This window comes from Aspergillus fijiensis, assembly GCF_003184825.1.
Source record: "Aspergillus fijiensis CBS 313.89 unplaced genomic scaffold BO72scaffold_16, whole genome shotgun sequence".
NCBI lineage: Eukaryota > Fungi > Ascomycota > Eurotiomycetes > Eurotiales > Aspergillaceae > Aspergillus > Aspergillus fijiensis.
Window position 1 is genome coordinate 512,792 of NW_024468992.1, and position 22,560 is coordinate 535,351.

The following is a 22,560-nucleotide window of genomic DNA, read 5'->3' on the forward strand; positions in this document are numbered from 1 at the left end:
CGTAATCGATAGGCTCCGATCTGGATTTTGGAACCAGTATGCAGCACCCGTCGTGCTCGAAACATCGTACGTATATTGGTAGGATTATATTTGTAGGATCGACCACACAGACATCAATATATATCAGCCAAGAAGCAAGGGAATAAGCGAGGAAGCAACGAAAAGATGGTATCTAGGCTATCTTGAGCATCCGACAGACACGAAACATGTGATCAATGCATATATCATCTCTTCGCAGATTTGCTCCACAGCCCCGCCACCGTCTCCTTGACCTTACGTTCTTGGGCCCGAATCTGCTCCTCCGTCTGCCCGCGGGCATTGCCCCGTCCGTCGATTTCCATGTCCCCGTCGTGATCGGCACGGTCTCCCTGGTGCTGGAGAGGATACTGCTGTTCCTCGTAGACGTCGTTCCCAACGACGCGTTCGGGCTTGGGGTCGACGCTCATCACGCCGTCCATCATGAGCCCTCCTCCCTCGCGGAGCTTGTTGATGGCCCGCACCGTGTCGATGGCCTTGTGGAGCGTGCGTCGTGCGTTGAAGTTCTTCTTCACCGTCGGCAGGAGATCCTCGCCCGAGCCGAACTTGTCGACGTCGGTGTCGTAGGGCGGGTTGACCCAGGCATGTTGCAGGGCGGCGTGGGCCGTCATTCGCGCGGCGGGGTCGATGGTTAGGCAGCGTTTGATGAAATCGCGCGCCTCGGGCGAGACGCCGCGCCAGTATTCAAGGGGCGTGAAGGAATAGTCGGCTGCAAGGATGGCCTGCATCTCTTCCAGGTTGGAGTCGCGGTCGAAGGGGGTATAGCCGCAGAGTAAGAAGTAGGTGATGACACCAATGGCCCAGATATCTCTGCGAAAGGGGACGTGTCAGATACTTTTGATTCGAAAAGTGCAAGGTGCTCTGGATGGGAATATTCCCAGATCAAGACGTACACTGGTTTTCCATGGCCGCTTTTCTTGAAGATCTCGGGTGCCATGTACCCAGGCGTACCACATGTCGTGGTGAGCACGTGGAACTGCTCCTCGTCCATGATCCGAGACAGGCCAAAGTCTGCGATTAACAGATCCGCGTTGTCCTCGGGAGTCCGGAACAGGAGGTTTTCTGGCTTGAGATCGCGATGCACGATGCCATGATCGTGTAGATACGCAACCGCAGACAAGATCGCACGGATGAGATCCGCTGCGTCGGATTCGTAGTAGCTCCCTTTTCGGCAGATACGGTCGAAGAGCTCTCCACCGAGCGCAAGGTCAGTGACCAGGTAAACTGAAGAACATGTTAGCGTCCTAGAGCCCCTGCGCCTATCGAACCCAAGTAATATGGGATGGCATACGATTGTTCATGGTTTCAAAATAGTCGACTAGGGTCAGTATGTTTTGGTGACCCATCGATACTCTCTTCAGCACTGCGATCTCATTCCGGACCTGTCAAGGTGCATAGATCGCCCATACCATTAGCCTCTGTGCGATCATATCTGTGCATCCCATTTGGCCGGTAGTAGTTCAGAAATAATTACCATGTGCTCGCGCCCGGCCATCAAGCGTTTATTGATCACCTTCGCCGCATAGTAACGGCCCGTATCGATGTGCACGCATTCTTTAACCACAGAATAAGAACCGGCGCCTAGCGTCTTGCCAGTCTTGTACCGACAAGGCTGGACCTTGGGGCGCTGGCTTGTTTGCGCTGGTGATGCCATGGATCAAGAGCAGTGCAGAAATCCGGGAATATATAGGGTCGTGGCAAGAGGATAATAGAAGCGAGACACGACAACAGCCGGTGCTGCCACGAGCTCAGCGGAGACAGCGAGGAGGAGAAAGTGAGAGCTGATAAGTAAAGTGCCTGTGAAACGCGGCCCCGCAGTCAGCTTAAAGTGAACGGAGAACAGCAAACAACAACAATAGCGACCCTGAAGAAACGACTGGAAACGGGAAGATCGGCGTACAGAGGGAACAGACTTCCGAGCTCTCGTCCGAGCAGGGAGATGTTGCTATCCGTCTGGGAAAAGGGGGAGAGTAAGAGGAAGGGACTGTTTCGTCCTATCGCGATCGGCTTGGGTGGTGGGGAGTGCATCCGACTGCGGGGTCCGCGGTGGAAACTTGGCCACTGACGGGTCAGGCACGTACTCGAGTACGATTCGGTGAGTTGACTGGAAAAGGGGTGGTTGTGAATCTGTGTACCTGTGTATCTTGTCAGGTAGTCTAAAGTAGTCTAAACATTAAAGAAGAAAAGAGACGGCTGTCGAAAGTGTCGAGAGCTTGATCGAGGATGCGATTGCGGATTACCTTACCTTATCCTTTTTAGTCGAGTTAAGTTAGTTGTTTAGGTGGCGCACGTGCAACTAAGATAAAGCCATTCCTCTCCACTGCCTGTACAGTACAATTCGCCAGGAAAACAACCAAAAGAATATTTAGCCACAATCCACGACTATGTATCCACTTGATCTATAACTATATACAAGAAAGCTCATGCGCAAGGCTATGCTAACCGCCCCTTAAACGCCAAGGTATCCAAAGCTATTATCCTCCTATCATAATTTACCAAGCAGGGTATTGTCACCAACAAACCTGAACCTAACGCTGAGCACAAAGACCAACCATATCACATCTGTCCTAGAACTTCCCCCACGACAGTCTCCAGCAGCTTGAGGTTGTGGAACTTCGCAACACTATCCAGGAGCCGTAGCTTCTTCTCAATCTCTCCGCGGTTCATCGTTTCCACCCACACCCCGCTGCACGAACAATGCTCCATGAAATCACTGATCTTCAATCCCCCACACTTGGAGCATTTGAGGTCCTGAGTCTGCCAGCCAACAATAAATCCTTGCACCTGGCCAATGAGGGTCTCCTCCTGCGCGAGCCGGTCATACTCGGTTTGACAGAAGGGACAGCGCCAAGGTTTCACCGAAGATTTGTTCGACTCCGTGCCAGGATCAGGAAGCACATCTTCATCTCGGCACAAGTCCAGGTCTCGGATCAGACAACAGGCGTTGCAGGTGAGCTCAGGGATTTTCAAGCTTGCTCCGGGGTTCTCGAATCGACCCTCTTTGCTAAATTCTCGAATCTCAAACAGCGCAAGTAGCTCCCGACGCAGCAGTCGTGTCTCCATTGTGGTAGTCTTGGACAGACTGAGTACCTGCATCAGCAGTTTGACCAATTCCAGAACCGGGTTGCGTTTCTCGTCATTGGGGTTTGAAAGCACACCAGGAAGGACAGGAAAAGCATAGTCGGATGCCAGCTCCGGGTGTAGCAATTCATCCCGCTGTCGGCGAATAAGACCCGTAATCTGCTTCTTCAACGGTTTAGAAAACTTCTCGGCGAGAATAGCCGAGATTTGTTCACTTTCTTCATCACTCGGACGCCCGATGGGGATCTGCGTCATCCGAGGAGTCGATGAGTCGTTATCAGGGCGTTTCAGACCGTGCATCAACTCGATGTACTCGACTACCCAGTCATGGAAGATAGTTTGCATGGGCGTGGGTAGGAACCGACTAAGCTGCCAATGCATGACCGTCTCCAACGGCTGCTCGTCGGACTCGGCCACTTCCTGGCATCCTTTGCCACCATAATTGTATTCATCGTACCAGAGTAAATAGTCCCAGTATTCCTTGATCTCGAGGTCGATGAAGTGGAATGACGGATTTGCCCGAATGGACTTCAGGACGTACTGGCTGAATGCATAGGCGTTGCCCACTTCCGTCTTGGTGGTGTGGAGTAGAAGGCGAGTGGAGCTTGCGAAGATAATGTTTGCACCCACTCGTCTGAATTCGGCCATCAGTCTCTGGAACGATTTCCTTGACAACATGCGCACATAATGGTGCAGTGATTGATCATATAGGCAGGAAGCAGGACTCTCCACCCATCGGATCAGATGCTGCACCATGATATCAGCCATACTGTTTCCATCACAAGCTTCAGTCCACCAGTTCTTCACCATTTCCCGAAGAACAACGGCCCCGGCTGAAGTGAATGCCTTCTCCGAGTAGAGCACCCCTCCATTCGCGTCGGCTGATGTGCCAGATGATGCCAGCAGTGTATCTGCTCCCTCCATTTCGTTGATGATGGATGAGGTCAGAATCGTGTTGATGGCGAGGTTGCGCACTTCGAGCTCAATACACACAGTTGTATATGCGTTCGGCATATTTACGGACGGCATTGGAACCTTTTCCAGAGGGCCTGTTATGTCGTCTTTCTCATAGCCTGCATGGTCAGGCCTCGGGTTCGAGGACCACCAAAGCACAACGTTATTCTGTTGAAGACGCCTGGCATAGGAGATATCGATCATGAAGCGAGGATCGTCGTTCTCCAGATTGCAGAGAGGAACATCACCATACCTTGCGAGCAAGGTCATATGCTGCACCCAAGCAGAGAGATAAAGATAATGTGTGACCAAGCGCCGAGCAACAAAAGTCTGCCAACCTAAGGGCGGAAGTTCCATGTCTGAAACCTCAGGCTTCACAGGTAGAATAGGGTATTCCTTCAATATGGGCACGTCGTGACATAGGCAGCTTCTTTGATGAGACTGAATGACCATAATGGCAGGCTGAGTCTCCTCGGATTTCAGTTTCTTGATCAGATCCCCCACCTCCAAGTGAGCTTTCCTTCTTGTGGTCACCTGCGTGGTCTTGAAATGAAGCTTCTCCTGATACTCGAAAGCAGTCTGTGTGTTGTCCGCAGCTAAGTTCTGCAGTCTGCGCGCACGAAGTTCCGCGTAAATCTTATCGACGTTTGGAAGGCCTTGGACGTCCCGGGTACGATTAAGGATAACGATGTGAGCCTCATTCTTCGTCGTGGAGAAGATGGCAAATATCTGCCTGTCGCCAGAAGTAACATGATACAGATAGTGGTATGCCATAGGAGCGTCTAGCAGATAAGGCTGATCGGTATTCGTATGACAGAGAGTTGAGAGGTCGAATCCCTTATCCAAGCCTTCTCCGAGAACGCCTCGCTGTTCTTCATCGAATGTGCAAATACTGCCGAGTTTGAGGACTGCGCGAACGGTGAGAGGAATGCTCCTTTCATAAACACCTTCAACACTGGGGTGTTGCAGAAGGATATCAATCTTGTTGGCTTCGCGAATGTATGTCTCCTCCGATAATGTCAACTTGAATAAATGAACTGACGGATGTCCATTTGGTAATGTATGGTTGACTTTCTCAACTTCACAGTCAGGGACATCCACATCCGGAAGAGAATCCTGTTTCAGGTTGACGTATATTTGTCGGGGAACCTTAACAGTGAGTGCATGGACTTTCCGATCGATGAGGACAAATGCTCGCACAATACCAGGCCGCGATGTTTCAGCAAGCTGTAAGACCTGCCATGTATTGATATACAATAGCTCCGCCTGGTTCCGGAAAAGATTGCTCAAGGAATCGGTAGTAACATTGACCCTCTCTCCGAACAGCTGACGGCGACGGATCCGAGCCTGTTTTTGGATTTTCCATTTCTGCTTCTGATACTTCAGGAATCCAACGTAGTCATCTGTAATCGATGGCATCTTGGTTGGTAGAGTAGCAAAAGGATCAAGGGAGGTTTTGGGAAGACCTTCAGGGTGCTTTCTCTTTTGAGAAACCTTGCTTTCGGGTGACGATTTCGACTTCTGTGTGGAGTTGCCAATCACCTCATCCAGGTCACCAGTATGTTGGACGCGATGATCAAGGATGTTTGTGGAGATGTCTGTCAAGGGGGTCTTCTCTGACCGGGTGAACATATCCGTCATTTTCGTCTGCTTGAATTTGTCATCCTTCTGATTGATACGCCTCTGCAGCCAATCCGGATGTGCCACTCTGGGCACAGGGTTTCGAATCTTTTGTAGGGCAGCTGGGATGGTGATGAGCTTCTGCACCACGGAGCCCAGGCGCTCGAGATAGTATTCCCAGTCAATGACCGTTCGAGGATCCATATCACCAGGGTCATCTTTCAGCCACTTTCGTAAGAAGAAGCGTTTGACACTTTCCTCGGCTGAGAAAATGGCTACAGGAATGGCCCGCTCAGTAACAGGAGTGTTCCTTGGCCTCGAAGAAATGATATACTTGCAGTTCAAGCCCTTATCTTTGACCATTTGTTCTCCCAAGAATTCAGCGAGGCGTCGAGCGGTTGTGATAGATGTCGACTTCTGGTTCCCATATTCCTCGAGCGTCTTGGTCATGCTTCTGTTCTCAGAAATGAGGTCAATCAGTTCCTCATCGGCCAGAGTCGCACCATGCTCGTACAGCACGTCTAACCACCGATCAGCCACTTTGGCTACTGCGGCGTAAGTCTCGGTAAGCGTAGACCCTTCTAAGAAGAAGCGGAAAATCTGGGTCTGGAAAATCTTGATGAGCTTCAGCTCTCCTCGACGCTTGACCTCAAAACCCTTCAGTTCCGCCAGAGACCCGTCATGATTGAAAACAGCATAACGTTTCTTTAAGTTCTTATCTTCCTCCTTGGAAGTGGGCAGAATCATCGCCTTGTAAGGCCCATCAACCTCGAAGAAGATAGAGTTGTCACTGTGGGTCTCATATCTGAATGAAGCTGGATCGACAAGAGTCTGATACTGGTGGTTGGTGTAGCTTCCGTGCACAAGGTGGTTGAGCATAACACAGGGATAGGAGATACCGAGCTTTTTGCCGTTCTTTAGAGTGAAGGTGAAGTTCTCGGGAAACGAACCAGGAAGCATACACCAGATACCGTCAGTATCGAGCTCAAGAGGGCGACCGATACGTTCAACCAGCTCTCGTGCCATCTGAATAATGCGAGCTCCGGTCAAACATGTCACGCCAGCCATTTCCATGGAATACCATCGAGAACCCTTTCTCATCACATAACCGTAGAAACTGTTTAGAATGACTTTGTGGGCAAGCTGCAGGGAGTCATACAAGATAATCATCTTCTTCGCCTCATCAATTTCTGCAGCCGATGCACCAGACGATTTCAAAGCCTCAGTCTTGCCTTTCCAGACCTTCTGCTTCCCCTTGAAGTCATATCTTCGATCACGAAAACTGCGAACAGTGTCGACATAGAACGGATTCTCCCGCTGACAAATGATAGCCTCTCTGACTATTGTTTTGCTATCGTGGATCTTGTGATAGATCTTCTTACTGTAATCCTGCAGTCTCTTTTTGACGATACCGGCTTGCTCTTCAATACTCAAGTCACCAAACATCCTCATTGGGCTATTTTTATACCTTCCGGGGAACTTCTCGTTCGAAACTGCATGGCGAATCATGTTGTACTCGTCGCGTTTTGCAGGAAGAAATTCACCTCTCCAAGCCCATGGCATTCGCCTATCGCAAGTCTTGCCGGGCCGGTTGAAATCACAAGCGGCACAGTTGGACTCTTCAATCATGGAGTCTGGTTGCAGCCGGTTCGTGATCATGATGTTCGGATACATGGAAGCGACATCCAAATGGTAAATGAAAGGAACCTCATCCCTATGCGGCTTCTCTTTGAGGCCCATCAACTTGTTAGAAATCTGTTTCTTGACCTCGTCGTAATTGGTGACATCGTCCATTGACTTCTTCTCTTCGACCTCAATGCTGAATTTCAAAGCCGCATCAAGATCACGGAGAAGTTCATCCACAGCAGCCGGGTCTACCTTGAAGGTGACTGGTATGTCGCTTCGGAAAACACCAGCCTCAATACTTTCGACGTGCCCTCCAACATAAGTCTCCGACTCGAGCAGATGGCCTTCATAGAAAGCTTCTGGAGGGTCTTTATGCTTGTTGGGTAGGACGATATTGCCCTGGTATGCTTGCACCATCAGAAGCATTTCGCAAAGCGTTCCAGTTCCCTTCCTCAGAGTGTCGTCTGGATTCAAAGGCAGAATTGTGCAAAGGGAGAAGATGAAAGGGTGAACATATTTCATATACAAGTAGTATGTTGCCACGGCATCGGACACGGAGTATTCCGCCAAAGTCTGGGGACGCTCACTGGCGTACGGAGTCATCAGCTCTGGATCGAGCTCGTCAGGATCGTATCCAAGCTTCGCGACAGTGACGGCTTTCAAGCCACGACTTCCTTGAGGAAGATAACTGTCACGATTGACCCAAGCGAAGCAATCCATATGCACACAGTGGTCGGCCTGGTAGATATCCTCGCTGTTCTTCCGGAAGCCAATCTCTTTGTACATATCGATGCCCAACACGCTAGCTCGTGCCTCAACGAAGGGCCAGTCGAAGAAGTCACCGTTGTATGTGGCAATGACCGTCGGCTTCGCCTCTTTGATATGCTCAAAAAACCGTTCGATGACGCTCCGTTCGTCTGGCTCATTGAAGATCATGAATGGACCGTTGTACTCGGCTTTTGGCGTGTATTCGAAGTCGTTGATGTCCTCAGACACAATTTCTCGATTTGTGATAAGGAAACCTTGGCCATCAATCATATAAGATATCATCATGATCTGGTCAATCACGGAATCCGGGAATTTGAGAGGTAATTTTGTCGTTTCGATATCGAACGCGAGAATGACAGGATCAGCACGAGTGAGTCGCTCTTCTATACAGCTCAGTGAGATAACTCCGTGTTTCGACTCGACTGTGTACCATTTTCCTATGCGAATGTCTACGAAACAATTAGCCGAGCGACCTTGAAGGAGCAGAAGCGACCTACCTTTATCGATAGAAACTCGGACATGGTAAGGGACATCATATTCCCTAATATCAACAATAAAGTCGCTCGCGTTCATAGTGGCATTAGATCGTGACTCGTTAATTAGTTCATCATCAAAGAGGTCAAAGCCAGCGTTGCCGCTTCAATAACTCAGTCAGTTTCAATGGCCATAGAATCCATGGGTTCCAGACTATACCTTGACATCTCCACATAAGCATCCATCGCTGTCGCATTCTTCTTGTTCTTTTCCGCCAGAGGCAAGATGGTCCTTCGTACTTCCAGCAAGTGGCTGACATTGGCGAAGCTTAGTTGAAGATAGTTCCGGCGATGCCCAAGTAAATGATTCGGCAACGAAAGGTCCTCCTTCTCCACGCGCTTCACCTTCTTGACGAGCCCTTCAAACATTCTGCGACACCACTCCTCAACCTCCGCTTCGTGGCCTTTCTTCACGGCGATCAAGAAATAGGGGTCGTATTCGACTGTCGCCTTAAAGCTTGTGCCGCCATCCTCGAGGAAGTAGTAATCGACACCGGCGCGTCCACCGGGGACATTCGGATCCTGAATCGATGTGCTGTGCATGTTGATGAGCCATCCCACTCGCTTCTCACCGGCCTCGAAGCGCGGAAAGCCCAAGGACTCGTCAATGCTGTTCGCCAGCCGGATGGCCTCGAATTTCTCATCTTGAGACGTAGCTTCTGTCGATCTGAGGGACGCGAACTCGACGGTCTTCGTCCGTCTCGGGTTAAACGAAGCAGCCCCAGATCGGAACTTGTTGCCGAATTTGCTAGGTTTTCTTGAAGGCATTGCGACGACGTGCCCACCGGCCGTGCCTGAAGATCACTGCAAGATGCGGAGATGATGTCGATAGAACATGGAAAAAAGATAATAAGAGGTTGGTATTTCAATAAGGGAAAGGGTGGCACATAATTTCGCAGCTTCGCTAGAGTGGTTATTGTTAGTAGGAGAATAATTCAAGACTGGCTGTAAAGTTGAGTATCTCGATTGCACTTAAATCGACCCGATCCACACTGTATGCTGCGGAGCCCACCAGAGTAAATTAGATTTCGACCTGCGCCATTCCAACGCGTTCGCGTTTCTACTTTACGCGTGCCATTGGCCGATCGCCTTGTCACGGGGAAACTATCCGCTTTTGTTGTACCGCCGGGCAGGTTCTCGGATCGCGGAATCGTGCGAATGTCCGCGGCCTTATTGTTTCTCTGCGAAGAAGTTCCGCCCGCCATACCGTAAAGGTGATTGCTGCTGCTGCTGCTGCAACTGAGTCCAAACAAAATAACATCATGGCTGACGATACGCGGGGCTCCACAACCATTGCTCCGGAGCAAAGGGAGCCGGAATCGCAAAATACTGCATCGGATTTCACATCTCAAAAGAAGCTGAAGCATGAGATACCTCAATCGCAAGTCGGAAAACTTTGGGACGCATTTGGAAACCCTGAAGAGCCTGTCAACATGCTTCCTTCTGCTGGGATCAAGTCCGGAAAGAAGCATGCCGACATCACGGTTACCGAAGCTATGAAGTCAATGTCGTTGGAGAATGCTACGTCTTTCTACAAAGCACCCTGTGCTCGGGATTCGTTGCTTATCGGAATCGGCGCCGGGTTCGGTATAGGTGGGGTGAGGGGTGTTATTGGAGGTAAGTTGATCACACCAGCTCGCCCTAACTAGTCATTCTTTGAACACTGGCTTACTTATTGTTTCCTCATATCAGGGCTGCCCAGGATTTGGACTGCCTGTAACTGGGCCGTGGGCGCATTTGCCATTACCGCCCTCGCAACACATGAATTCTGCCAGCGACGTCGAGTACAGGAATTGGACGGCATGAAACAGGCTGTGGAGCTGATGAAGGAGCTCAAACTCAAGAAGCAGCGCGAGAAGGAGCAGAAGGAAAAGGAAGCCGCGCGCCTGGCGGAAGAAGAGAGGCAACGGAAGAGTTGGACCAATCCTTCCAACTACAAGTTCTGGTAGAGTCAATTGCACCTTGCGCGGAGTCTTGGAGTATATCTTCAGGAAATCATTGTATATTATTATATGTCATGTGGTATGCATGTCAGGTACATACATATTGTTCTATTCTGAGCTCCATCCATGTCTTCGTGTTCCCTTCGGCTATTTTAATGCCAACGCATCGAGCAGTGAGCTCATAATCAGTCATCTTTCCGTGCAAGATCGTTAGGTACAGGTGAAGCAGTAGCCTTCAAATAAACTGCTAGATTGTTTGAGAATCGCACTCAATTGCCTCCGTGGGCTTGGTTGCCTATATCATCACATGTTGAACTTGACCCTCTTCTGTATGGCACCACTTTGAATGCTTCGGATTTTATCCAAATCGGCACCATCGCGTCGCTCTCGTCGCTTTTCTCGTGCCTCTCTTGCTTCCCGGTTTTTCCATTCTGCGACTTGCTTCTGCCTCTTTTGCGACCTGGCCCATGCGATGGCCGCAGTAGGCTTAAAACCGATGCCATTTATCCCGTAGCCATCATCACTCGGGTCTGAAGGGTTGTGTCCAGTAATCTCCGAGTCATGCCATGTAAGCGGATTTTCAAGCGCATCGCCGGTGAGCGGTGGTGAGCTTCTCGCACTGCGAATCTTAGATGTGACCGATGGGTTCTTCTTCTTGCGGGGACTCGGGGTTGACTGCCTTTTTCTAGGCGATGCGGAGATGCCAGTATAGGGATTATCAGACTGGGGATGGCATGTGTTTTCCGTCGACTCGTCTAGATTGGGCTGATCTTCTGCGTGAGAGCCAGTTTCGGGCATTTTGCAAGGCCCAAAGATAGAGTCGTGTAGAACAGGCCAGCATCCCGACGGCACCGAATGCGTGACAGCGCCCTGATCTAACCCATAAGGAGTTGGGGGAGTCGATAAACGGTCTCCACGGATGGCCAGTTCTCCTAGGCGACCGGCCACTACCGCTCGAGGACTGTACCTTCCCAAGTCTTCGGTTTCTCGAAGTCTGGCTTCCTGAAGGCTGAGTATCGAGACAGTAGATGTGGGTGACGATGGACTGTACTGGTCGGTATCCTCTGACGATGCCCTCTTGCGCTTAGGGGAGTTGAAGGGCATCGTCGTCAAGCTCGAAGACATCATCGCGGGGCGAAATCTGCAAGCGGATGTGGGGGCATCACAGCGCCCGAGCGCCAGTAGTTTGGGTTGGAAGAATTACCCAGCAATTTGTAGGCCTCCGGCAAGACGTTGGTCAGCGTTTTGATGGATCAATATCAGAGACAGTAGAAGAAGCCATCATGGCGAAGAAGCTGCGGGCGATTTGTTGTCATGATAGGAAGAAAGGGGGAGGGGGGCTAGAGTACAACAGGGTTGGATTATTATCCTTGGAGGTGAGGTGAAGTGAGGGGGTTCGGCACTGCTTGGTTGGCCTGGATTATACCAGGCGGTCCCTCCGACAGACAATGAATAAGCAATGTCTGACGGAGCAAACGTCAACTTGCAGCTAGTCTAGCAGTCAATCAATCAATCAGTCATGGATGCCTGTTCAAACAACAAAGCACTTGATTTGTGTGGCGTGAAGGAGCGAGGAAAGTATATGAAAATCCCGATTTAGATTTGCAGAACTACAAGGAAATTTTAGAACGACACAGGCCTCAATCGAATAATTTACAAATACCCAGCCCGTCACGTCGTGAAGGAGAAAACAGAACATAGATGGCAAGAATAGATCAACCCGACAACGCCTCGACAATAATGACGCCCTCCTGTCCCAAGACTTGGTGGTGCTTCTAGACCTTCTTCTTCTTTTTGGACGGCTCAGCATCGCTGTCGTGCTTCCGCTTCTTCTTCTCTGACTCGCCCTCGCCAACGTCTGACTTGCGCTTCTTCTTCTTGTCCTCCTTCTCACCCTTCTCCTTCTTCTCCTTCTTTTCCTTCTTGTCCTTCTTCTCCTTCTTCTCCTTCTTGGCCTTCTTGTCTTCCTTGTCGGACTCAGCATCCTTCATCTCATCGTCGCTCTGCTCAGCGTCGATGTCCATATCAGCAAGGAGAGCATCCATGGCGTTTTTCTGCACGTGATGTCAGTATATGGCTAGTATTCGATGGAAGTAGCAACGTCTATATACGTACCATGGCAACTTCGTTCTTGGTAGGTGCGGCGCCAGTAGCGTAGAACTCCAGGCGCTCCTCGACCTGGGCCTTCAGGGCCTCTCCAAACTTGGTGTTGGGCTCCTCGGAGAAATTGTCGATTCTGGAGGCGATGGAGCACTTGTTGGCAAGGAAGCGCGAGATGCGACCCTTGTTCTTGGGACCGGCCCGGCCAATGAAGGACGAGTGGTACAGGAGACCGTACTTGGGGGTGTTACCCTTGGTCTTCAAGGCTCTGAAGAGAGCCTTCTCGGCACCGAGAATCTGCACAGTAGAGGCGGGGTACTTGGAGAGGTTTGTCAAGCTTCCGGCGTGGGAGATGAGGCGAGCACCAACGATCTCGCCAATCAGAGCAGCAAGGTTAGGAGCCACAACGCTCATCTTAGAAACCAAGTAGGCGTGGAGAGACTTGCGATACTTCGACAGGCTGACAACACGCTGAGCGAAAGAGATCACGTTCTCCATATCAGTCTCAGAGATCTCCTGACCCATACTGTGCTTAGCAGCATCGATGACGCTCTGGGCAACACCCTCATCATCCTCGACGAGGGCGGCAAGATCGTGCAGCTTGTCATCAGTCAGATCCTTCTTATCCTTGACGAACAAGGCAACCTGAGCGTAGCGCTGGTTGTCCGAGACAATCTTGATAAGTTCAGGAAAGTGCCAAGAGTACCACTCGCGCACTCTCATCGAGAAAGTGTTGATGGCCTTGTCGAGTTGGTCGAGAATAGCAATGGCCTGGATGATGTGGTTGTCGTCGCGCTGAACGGAGAACTTAACCTTGGCACGGGAGTATGCGTGACCGAGACCAAGCTGGGCAGTGTCAATATCACCCTCACGAAGTTGCTTGAGCAGCTTAGTGGCGTGCAGTCTAATTCCACGAAGCATATCCTGAACAACCTCGCTGGTCTCGCCGGTTTCGCAGTCGACGAAGTCGAAGGCCGACTTAATGCTTCCAGCAAGAGCCTTGTCCAACAGACCCAGAACGACCTTCTTCTTCTTGTTGGGCTTGGGAAGGTTCAATTCGAGGAAAGAGACGAGCGTATCCGAGGCGACACCTTCCGAGATGTCGTTGATTTCACTGAGGGCCTGCTTGTTGTTCCTGGACTTGGTCAGTATTCTGGCGGGAAAAAAAGGCGAAAAATCCCCCTCAAAGCCAGATTGACGTACTCAAAAGGCAAGAAACTGGCCAGCTCAACCATCTTTCCGAACTTAGCAAGGTCATCAACGCCTTCCTGAACCTCCTTCAAACGGTTGCCGACACTGTCACCCTGGTGGGCGACCTTGAAGAGAGAGTAGCCGATAGGGCCCTCCCAGAGAAGATAGTCGGCCATAGTGAAATTGAGATCAAGGCCCAAAAAAATGTAAGAAAAGGTCCTTCACGTGCGAGCGACTGAGCCCGCTTCTCAATTTCCCAGGAATTTGCGACCGTAGACCGGGGCGTGGAGCGACGTGGAGTTGAAGAAAAGCCTAGGAGGGTAGATTTGCAGAGTCGAGCCGTCGGAGCTCTTTTTTTTCGCAGCGGCGCTAGTGCGAACACAGAATGTGGGCTTTTTGCCAAAACCAAAGGCTCACCGCATTCACGGCAAACACCACCGCTAAGGTTTCTGGCAGTGCGGGCATCCTCTATCGGGCCTATAGCAACAGCAAGCTGGTTTAATCTCAAGTCCTTTCGTTGGGTCCTTGTTGCTTGTCATTCAATCCTTCTGCAGAAATGTCTGCGACGCAATTACTCAACCCCAAGGCCGAGTCGAGGGTATGAAATCCATTCCCCCCCCCTCCTCACAATAGCCCCTCAGTGGCCTAGCAGAGACTAACGGCTCACAGCGGAGAGCGGAGGCTTTGAAAGTGAACATTAGCGCTGGTGAGGGTCTCCAGGATGTCTTGAAGTCCAATCTTGGTCCCTCTGGAACGTTGAAGATGTATGTTTGGTGTCCCTGATAACTTCCCAACTTCTTAATTAGCTAACAAATCATAGGTTGGTGGACGGTGCAGGCGGAGTATGATTTATTTCCTCTCAACCGGTCGAGCGAAGGTCTAACAACAGAGTCTCAATCAGATCAAATTAACTAAAGATGGCAACGTTCTTCTCCGTGAGATGGTAAGTCTATCTTGGCCAGCGCTTTCTTCCATCGACTAGAGACTAATTTCAATAGCAAATTCAAAACCCCACGGCTGTAAGTTACCTTTCCGGTCATATATCGAAAGCCCCTTTCTAATTGCCTCGAAGGTTATGATCGCTCGTGCTGCGACAGCTCAGGATGATATTACTGGCGACGGAACGACGTCCGTTGTCCTGTCGGTTGGAGAGCTCTTGAAGCAGGCAGATCGTTACATCTCCGAGGGTCTGCACCCTAGAGTCATCACGGATGGTTATGAGATTGCAAAGAACGAGACTCTCAAGGTATGCTATCCTAGAGAAATTTCTACATTTTCGGCATACTGAAGTATGATGGCATATAACTAGTTCCTCGATCAGTTTAAGATCGAGCGAGCCATCGACCGCGAACTCCTACTGTCCGTCGCCCGGACGTCCCTCAGCACAAAACTGAACAGCGCCCTCGCTGAGAAGCTCACCCCCGATATTGTCGATGCCGTCCTCGCTATCCACAGAGCTCCTGAGAAGCCCGATTTGCACATGGTTGAGATTATGACGATGCAACACCGCACCTCTTCCGATACCAAGCTCATCCGTGGTCTTGCTCTTGACCACGGCGCCAGACATCCCGATATGCCTAAGCGTGTGGAGAATGCTTTCATCTTGACACTGAACGTCAGCTTGGAGTACGAGAAATCTGAAATCAACTCCGGTTTCTACTACTCTTCTGCTGAGCAAAGAGACAAGTTGGTGGAGAGTGAGCGCAAGTTTGTGGATGCCAAGCTGCAGAAAATCGTGGAGCTCAAGAAGCTTGTTTGCGGCAACGATCCTAAGAAGAGCTTCGTTGTGATCAACCAGAAGGGAATCGACCCCCTGAGTTTGGATGTCCTTGTCAAGAACGGAATCTTGGCTCTCCGGAGAGCTAAGCGCAGAAACATGGAGCGTCTCCAGCTTATTTGCGGTGGTGTCGCACAGAACAGCGTGGAGGATATGACCCCCGATGTTCTCGGCTGGGCTGGTCTTGTCTATGAGCACCAGCTTGGTGAGGAGAAGTACACTTTCGTCGAGGAAGTCAAGGATCCTAAGTCCGTGACTATCCTCATCAAGGGCCCCAACCAGCACACCATTGCGCAAGTGAAGGACGCTGTTCGTGACGGTCTGCGCTCCGTTTACAACACCATCGTCGATGGTTGTGTCGTTCCCGGTGCCGGTGCGTTCCAAGTGGCCTGCGCCGGCCACCTGTCGTCCGACGCCTTCAAGAAGACTGTTAAGGGTAAGGCCAAATGGGGTGTCCAGGCTTTCGCCGATGCACTTTTGATCATTCCCAAGACTCTTGCAGCCAACTCGGGCCACGATATCCAGGACTCACTGGCGATGCTTCAAGACGAGCTCGCCAACGGCAACAACGCCGGTCTGGACTTGACCACCGGCGAGCCGATGGATCCTGTGCAAGAGGGTGTTTTTGACTCTTTCCGTGTGTTGCGTAATTGCATTGCCTCCAGCACGGGCATTGCCTCGAACCTTCTACTTTGCGATGAGTTGCTCAAGGCCCGTCAAATGAGCAGACAGTCAGGACCTGGTGGTATGGACGAGTAATGTGGCTTCTACAGACAAGGTATATCATGTAAAGCACTTCTGTGAATTTCTTCATCGGTTTGCAGGTTAGAAAAATACTCTACGTCGAAAGTAGGCTCAAAATTGGCCATACTAATGCATCTTTGGCACATCCTAATTGAATCGAATATAATCCACAGAGCTCGCACTCCGCCAGAAATTAGTACCGGTTTACTGGCCTAAGCTACCATAATTTGGTTCGATATGTGCTCATGGAGGTTTTCTGAGCTGTCCTCGGCCGCGGCGTTGTTCTCAGGACCTTCGCAAGGTCTAGGATTCATATACACGCCAGTCTTGCTCTGAGGAGTTATTAAATCGGGATCCAATCGTACATGGCGTTTTCATACGGTCAGTAGCGTATGTAGATAGTAGTAATACAAAGGGCGCTGTTCCACAGACGCGCATACAGAAAGGAGCATAGCTGCAAGAGAGACTATCCATCGCCGCTTTCATTACTGTCCCCATTGCTCTCTTCGTCCGAATCGGTCGGAGCCCATTTACCATGAAACCCCTCATCTTTAACCGGGTCCCACAGGGCCATATGATGAGACTTGGCCCATTCGAGGACGGTTGTCTTTCGTATTGTTACAATTGAGTCACCCCCAGCGCTAGTCGCTCCAGATGAATCCTTTGACTTCCGCTTCTTGGCCGGCGTGGCCGGCTGAACTACTCCCAGGCCCCTGAGAGCTGTGATGACGTCCTCGGTCAACATGCCCGTTGCCAGACCAATGTCCTGCACTGTCATGAGCTCATGGGCGGGTCTCTTTTTCGGGCCCTTAGGGGACTTCGACTTCTGTGGCACAGCAGCTTCCTCTGCGTCCTCGGCCTTCCAACCATGCAAGAGCAAGTGTCTGGCCACACGCTCCTCCCAGAAGCGCGCGTAACTCTTGCGACCCATTTCGCTCAATGGTCGCTCCGGCCCGCCGATCAACCCACTGTCGCGCTCCCAGGCACTAATCTTATAACTGACCCCCATCAACAATTTCCCAAGCTGCTTGTGCTGGTACGGGGGGAAGACCAGGATACAGGCGAGATTGTTGGCATCCCAGGAGAGCTTTTCCTTCGAGAAGAATCCCAGCACGTGGTAGAAATCGGGGTCGGCGGGGTCGGTGAAAACGAGGAGGTAGTAGAAGAAGGACACGACATCGAAGAAGACCGACTTGTGATCAAGAAACAGTTTCGCAAAAAGGGAGAGGTTCTGCGCGTAGAGCTTGTGATGTTCGCCGTCCAACTCCCAGACCGAGTAGTCTCCCTGCTCGTAGACCTTGACCCCGGGCGGTGATTTCCGATGTGGGCAAAGGCGCGTGTGTTTCGCGTAGGCGTGCTCGTCGCACGAGTAACGGAAGCACCAGCGACAGACGTACAACCTGTCTGTATCCTTACTGACTAAGTCCTCCGGATATATGGACTGGTACCAGGTCTGGAAAAGGAGATCACCGAGTACGACGTGCTTCACATTACGTTCGGTCGTGGAGGACGGCTCAGCACGCGTCGCGGGATCGTCGGCGGCCATTGAAGACAGGCAAATCCAGCACGAGGAGGTGCACTAGGCTTCAGAATTGCGATTGAGGAGGGAGCGGAGGGCTTGGGATGTTGGAGGAAAGAATTAGGAAGACTCCTTCTATGCCGGTGAGGATGTGATGTGAACGTGCTTCCGTGTGTTGGCCATTGGAATGGGTGTTGGAGTGTAGGAGGTGTGTTGTCGAATGTACTCCCTGATCGGGATCGCTAGGTATGGATTGATTAGCCTGAATAGGATTCAATTTCTATTGAACCAACACACGTAGTAGGGTATTCTGTCTTGACTGTCCGTTTTATTTCGCCTTTTGTTCAGAATATTCGTCTGAGATGTTTCCGACTCTATCCATTTCTTTGTAGTGGTAATGGCATATAGAAGATACTAACTATAGCTAATGTAGAATGTACTAATTCGCAGCCGCAATGATGAACGGGTCATTTGACGGGCCTCCCCCGGGCCAATCAACAGACCTCAAAGGCGGGGGATGCTTTGGGAACTGGAAAATGAACGGAGCAGCTTCTCCAATGGTTGATTGACTGATTGAACCTCTTATTTTACTTTGACCGTTTGACCGTTTGACCGTTTGACCGTTTGACCGTTTGACCGTTTGACCGTTTGACCGTTTGACTGTTTGACTGTGTGAGACTGAGAACTGAGGAAGAGGACCCGGCCAACCTTGAAGTGTTCCCCCCCTCCTCCCTCATCCTCATTGGAGACTGTCTGATCGACCTTCTTCACATCATCCCTATTGCCCCTCCCCCATACCCTCGAGTCTGTCTCCAATATATCGCTGCCTGGATCCTGCTTGCCTTGCTTAATCGCTCGTATTTAGTTGTACTGTCGATGATTGCTCTCTTTCACGGAAAATCTTTTGTTTGGACCGAAGGCAAATCCAAGCTGCCTAGTAGATTACATACGGCGACTGACCTGACTTGGTACAACCACCAACACCACCACTGCTACTACTAATCACCCGCTCATAGGCAGCAGCAATAGTGACGACTATAGGCTTTCTGTGTATTGATTTCCTTTGCCTCCACAACTTTCCCTCCTTATCACCTTTCCAGGGTCTCTATCTCTTTATCTACAAATAATCACTCTGTCAGTTCTCGACATTGACATTTTGCATCTACCCGCTCGCTGCCTATCCCGTGCGGTCCACTCTTCTCGGATATCGATATCGCTCCTTTGCGACCTACAAACTACGATCATCTATCGTCTCTGATTGAAACCTGCTCTTCTGGCAGCTTTGGGACGGAGTCTCTCTCTCCCGCGACCGCCCGCTAGCTTCAGAGATGTTGAAGCCTTTCCAAATCAGAGATCTCCACCGGTCCTCACCATCGTCATCTCCAAATGAGGCCGCAGATCTAGACCGCCCCCTGTCTCCAACGAGACGCCGGGGTATCGTGCAGCTGTCGGCGTCTCAATATGATAATCTATCTTCCAGCCATCCGCGAGCCCGCTTGACGTATCTTGACGAAGATGATGGGGAGCTTATCACGGTACGAGCTCCAATCCTTGACCGTTGATCTGAGTACTGACATGTTGTATAATGGTAGGTCGGTTCTTCTCTTGAGCTCTCACAGCGACTTGAGGAACCCGTTGATGCAGAACTCGATCCTATCACAGCCGCCCAACCGGCCCTCGAACCTATGCATATTTTTGACATTCGACGGTCAAACTCAGTCACGGAGCTGTGGAAGAAATTCGAATGCAAGCAGGAAACACGGGAGACAAAGGATATGAATGATGCGACAACCGAGTCCACACCTGCAGAACCCTCCGCATCAACCACCCACCAGACAGCAGAAGGCTCAGATTCTCCACAGAGAGATGCTCACGCAGCTGATATCGAGGAGTCCGAATCGCTCCTGGCTGCATTCGAGGCTGAGATGGCCAAGTTTCTCAGTGCTTCTCGGCCTGCAACTGGTCCTACACCCCCCGCAGAATCCTCCTCCTCCTCGTCGCAGTCAAACTCAGAGTCAAGATCGGCCAGGCCTCAGAATGCAGCCGAAGCATTTACTCACGCAATGCATAGTTTGATTGACGGGGCTGAGTTGCTCAGCTCTGGGTTAATGTCAAGATTGCCTGAGATTGAGAGACAACTGCAAAACGTTCAGAGGGCCATACCTGAAAATGTTGGGGCCTCCGTGCAGGGAGCTCTTGCAGCCGTAGAAGCGCAGCTCAGACAAGTGACTAATTCCCCAAATAACTCTCCAGCAGTGACTGCACAGGCGGCCCACATATTAGAGGGCGAGCTTCCCACGGCCACGAGCACAGTGGAAAGCCTGCGCTCCATGGCGTCCGAACTTGGCAACGTTGGCCATACATTGTTTGAGGCATTCGAGACAGAGCTTGGCTGCAATCGGACCAGGCCACATGAGCAATCTTCTGCTACATCCACAGAGCACCGGAGCTCGGATGATCTGGTATCAGACAGGAATCCCGAATTCACGCAAGCCCGTAGCACGGAGACCAGTCTTGAAACAACAGACTCAACTAAGGGCCTCGAAACAGAGAAATCAACTACGAAAGAGGAAAACGAGGCAAAGGATGCCGGGTTGCAGGAAAGTGCGGCTCAGTCTAGGATGTCTAGCAATTTCGACTCCAGTGATCCGATCTCAGAGCCGTCTCGTCGTCAGACTCAACCCATCCGCTTCCCCAATGTCCAGCCTCCTATGCAGCCCATGCATCATTCCCGACGCCGCCCTCACCCTTACCCACCTCCGGCTCCTTATTCTCATCACCATCCACGCGCACCTCCCTTTCCTCCTTTTTTCCATCATCCGCCACCTCCGCACTGGCAATTACCTCCAGGAGTCCCTCCATCATGGCCATTCTCAACACTACCGGACCTCCGCAATGGCTACCCCTCTGCACCCCCTCCACCACCACCACCACCTCACTTTCATTTGAACCATCATCCTTTAGACTTGCGGTCACACTTACATCGAGGAAGACACCAAGGCCGATACCCAGTCGGGCCCACGAACTTCTCGGATGTGCCGGCTGACAATGATATGGGCTCCACGGATGTCCCTCCCGCCGCTTGTCAACCGCGTGGAGTGCGACCCTCCGAAGAGGGTACCGCATTGTTCATTGGTAATGTAGGCTTTGACGTCAGTGAAAAGATGATTACCGACGTTTTTGCCTCCAAAGGATTTTTGGTTGACGTCCACCTCCCCCAAGAATCTGAAACTGGGAAACATGCTGGATTTGGATACCTACAGTTCCCAACAGTACATGCAGCAAAGGCAGCTTTGGATGCTCTACAGGGAGAACATATTGACGGACATGCCATCAACCTGGAGTTCAGTGACCATTCGCCCATTCTCGGGTTACGACCACAGAAATCTCAGTCGCAACCTGAATCAAATCAGCCAGTGGCCAGTGCTACTTCCCCTACAAAACGGCCATCAGAGCTTCAGGGTTCCGTGGCGTCACCTGCGAGGCACAGTGTCGACGAGGCTTCCGCGAAGCGCGCGGTGCCCCTGACGGTGGCGGACCTGTGCTCCAGCGATAATCGCAAGCGAGGCGATGTGGTGTCCTCCCTGAATGGCCTGGAAATCTCATCAGATGATGATGCTGATCAGCTCAACATCCTTTATCCATCACTCCTCCCTGAGGGTTCTCCGCAGTCATCAAGGTCGAACAGCATCCCATCAACTTTGTCAGATTTGACTGCAGAGGTCGAGCAGCGTCGCTTCCCACCGATTTCGCAGCTAGAAGCGCAGTTCCGTGCTATGCAATGTCATCAGACCGCGCCGGCTCAGAGTAAAACCCCAGACGACGGCCCCAAAAGTCTGGATGCTGGATTAACATCTTCATCGTCGTCGTCGACCATTCCGGGTACATTTCCGAAAACCAGCGGCGATGCTGCTAAGCCGGTAGAGATCCCTTCCTCAAGTCACCATGTGCCAGACGAGCTTGAGAGTCAGGTTGGGCCTCGTCGCCATAGTCGACGCTCGAGATCTATGAAGCATCCTCACTCATCCTGGAAGGGTCATGGTGTAGGTTCTGGCCAAGTAGAGCCCGGGCCGTCTCACAATTCCTTTGGCCGCCCAAGGCCAGGCTTTAGTCACCGTGCTAGACATCACCGAGAGCCCGAAGGCTCCTCTAGCCAGCCACAGCTGACTCCAACCATGCGGCAAACCAGCATTGATGCATGCGTGGCTACACTGGTTGATTTGGGTTATGGTGGTGCAAGCGATGGCGGTCTGCAGCGTATCGCAGTGTATGCTGCAGCTGCAGATGCTAATGTGCTTGACGCTATTGACATGATCGAAGAGGAACGGAAAGCCTATGAGCAGCAGGGATCCTCCATGTGATGATTCATGGTATAGCATTAATTGTTTCTGGCTCGTGCTATTCGATATGACTGCGATTCGCTATGATTGTGCGTTCCGGCTGGACTGAGGATTTGTTTTTTTTATTGGGACTTCTTGTTCATTCAAGACTGATGATAGCACTCTACTCAGAATTAAAACTAGCAGTCAGGTATTCATTTTTTAATGCCTTGTTCAAGCGAACACCAGCAGTAGTTGTAGGCACAGCATATCTATAAGGTAGTCTCTACTCCGTAGCTTGTAGCGTCCGGTCACGGCGGGCGGAGCTGAATCATCATGCCGGGCGGCT

General features: G+C 51.1%; 8 protein-coding genes across 8 annotated transcripts; 3 read left to right on the forward strand and 5 right to left on the reverse strand.

Moving 5' to 3' along the window:
- Positions 1–55: 55 nt before the first annotated feature.
- BO72DRAFT_426566 (serine/threonine-protein kinase) lies at positions 56–1,991 on the reverse strand. The gene is made up of 4 exons (XM_040942951.1): positions 1,511–1,991; positions 1,328–1,418; positions 930–1,260; positions 56–846 (listed from the first exon to the last, which is right to left on the reverse strand). The coding sequence occupies exons 1-4, from the start codon at positions 1,688–1,690 to the stop codon at positions 225–227; spliced, it is 1,224 nt and encodes a 407-aa protein (XP_040802749.1). The 5' UTR covers positions 1,691–1,991; the 3' UTR covers positions 56–224.
- A 601-nt stretch (positions 1,992–2,592) lies between these two features.
- BO72DRAFT_375108 (DNA polymerase epsilon catalytic subunit POL2) lies at positions 2,593–9,386 on the reverse strand (the record flags this gene model as incomplete). The annotated part of the gene is made up of 3 exons (XM_040941167.1): positions 2,593–8,534; positions 8,583–8,722; positions 8,779–9,386. 3 exons carry the CDS (start codon positions 9,384–9,386, stop codon positions 2,593–2,595), a joined length of 6,690 nt encoding a protein of 2,229 aa, XP_040802750.1.
- Positions 9,387–9,790: 404 nt separating this feature from the next.
- On the forward strand, positions 9,791–10,765 carry BO72DRAFT_446958 (cytochrome oxidase biogenesis protein, Cox20 subunit). The gene is made up of 2 exons (XM_040944417.1): positions 9,791–10,235; positions 10,311–10,765. Exons 1-2 carry the CDS (start codon positions 9,881–9,883, stop codon positions 10,565–10,567), a joined length of 612 nt encoding a protein of 203 aa, XP_040802751.1. The 5' UTR covers positions 9,791–9,880; the 3' UTR covers positions 10,568–10,765.
- A 99-nt stretch (positions 10,766–10,864) lies between these two features.
- BO72DRAFT_374980 (uncharacterized protein) lies at positions 10,865–11,689 on the reverse strand (the record flags this gene model as incomplete). Its single annotated transcript, XM_040941161.1, has 1 exon — positions 10,865–11,689. The coding sequence occupies one exon, from the start codon at positions 11,687–11,689 to the stop codon at positions 10,865–10,867; it is 825 nt and encodes a 274-aa protein (XP_040802752.1).
- A 451-nt stretch (positions 11,690–12,140) lies between these two features.
- On the reverse strand, positions 12,141–14,192 carry sik1 (snoRNP complex protein NOP56). The gene is made up of 3 exons (XM_040944418.1): positions 13,865–14,192; positions 12,677–13,796; positions 12,141–12,615 (listed from the first exon to the last, which is right to left on the reverse strand). Exons 1-3 carry the CDS (start codon positions 14,026–14,028, stop codon positions 12,337–12,339), a joined length of 1,563 nt encoding a protein of 520 aa, XP_040802753.1. The 5' UTR covers positions 14,029–14,192; the 3' UTR covers positions 12,141–12,336.
- Positions 14,193–14,287: 95 nt separating this feature from the next.
- Positions 14,288–16,544, forward strand: BO72DRAFT_401655 (chaperonin-containing T-complex subunit CCT6). The gene is made up of 7 exons (XM_040942186.1): positions 14,288–14,450; positions 14,522–14,616; positions 14,673–14,694; positions 14,754–14,795; positions 14,851–14,871; positions 14,925–15,098; positions 15,162–16,544. The coding sequence occupies exons 1-7, from the start codon at positions 14,409–14,411 to the stop codon at positions 16,386–16,388; spliced, it is 1,623 nt and encodes a 540-aa protein (XP_040802754.1). The 5' UTR covers positions 14,288–14,408; the 3' UTR covers positions 16,389–16,544.
- A 216-nt stretch (positions 16,545–16,760) lies between these two features.
- Positions 16,761–18,272, reverse strand: BO72DRAFT_446962 (putative histone acetyltransferase (MysT1)). Its single transcript, XM_040944419.1, has one exon. The coding sequence runs from the start codon at positions 17,917–17,919 to the stop codon at positions 16,840–16,842; it is 1,080 nt and encodes a 359-aa protein (XP_040802755.1). The 5' UTR covers positions 17,920–18,272; the 3' UTR covers positions 16,761–16,839.
- A 948-nt stretch (positions 18,273–19,220) lies between these two features.
- Positions 19,221–22,253, forward strand: BO72DRAFT_467622 (uncharacterized protein; the record flags this gene model as incomplete). The annotated part of the gene is made up of 2 exons (XM_040946845.1): positions 19,221–19,427; positions 19,485–22,253. The coding sequence occupies 2 exons, from the start codon at positions 19,221–19,223 to the stop codon at positions 22,251–22,253; spliced, it is 2,976 nt and encodes a 991-aa protein (XP_040802756.1).
- Positions 22,254–22,560: the final 307 nt, after the last annotated feature.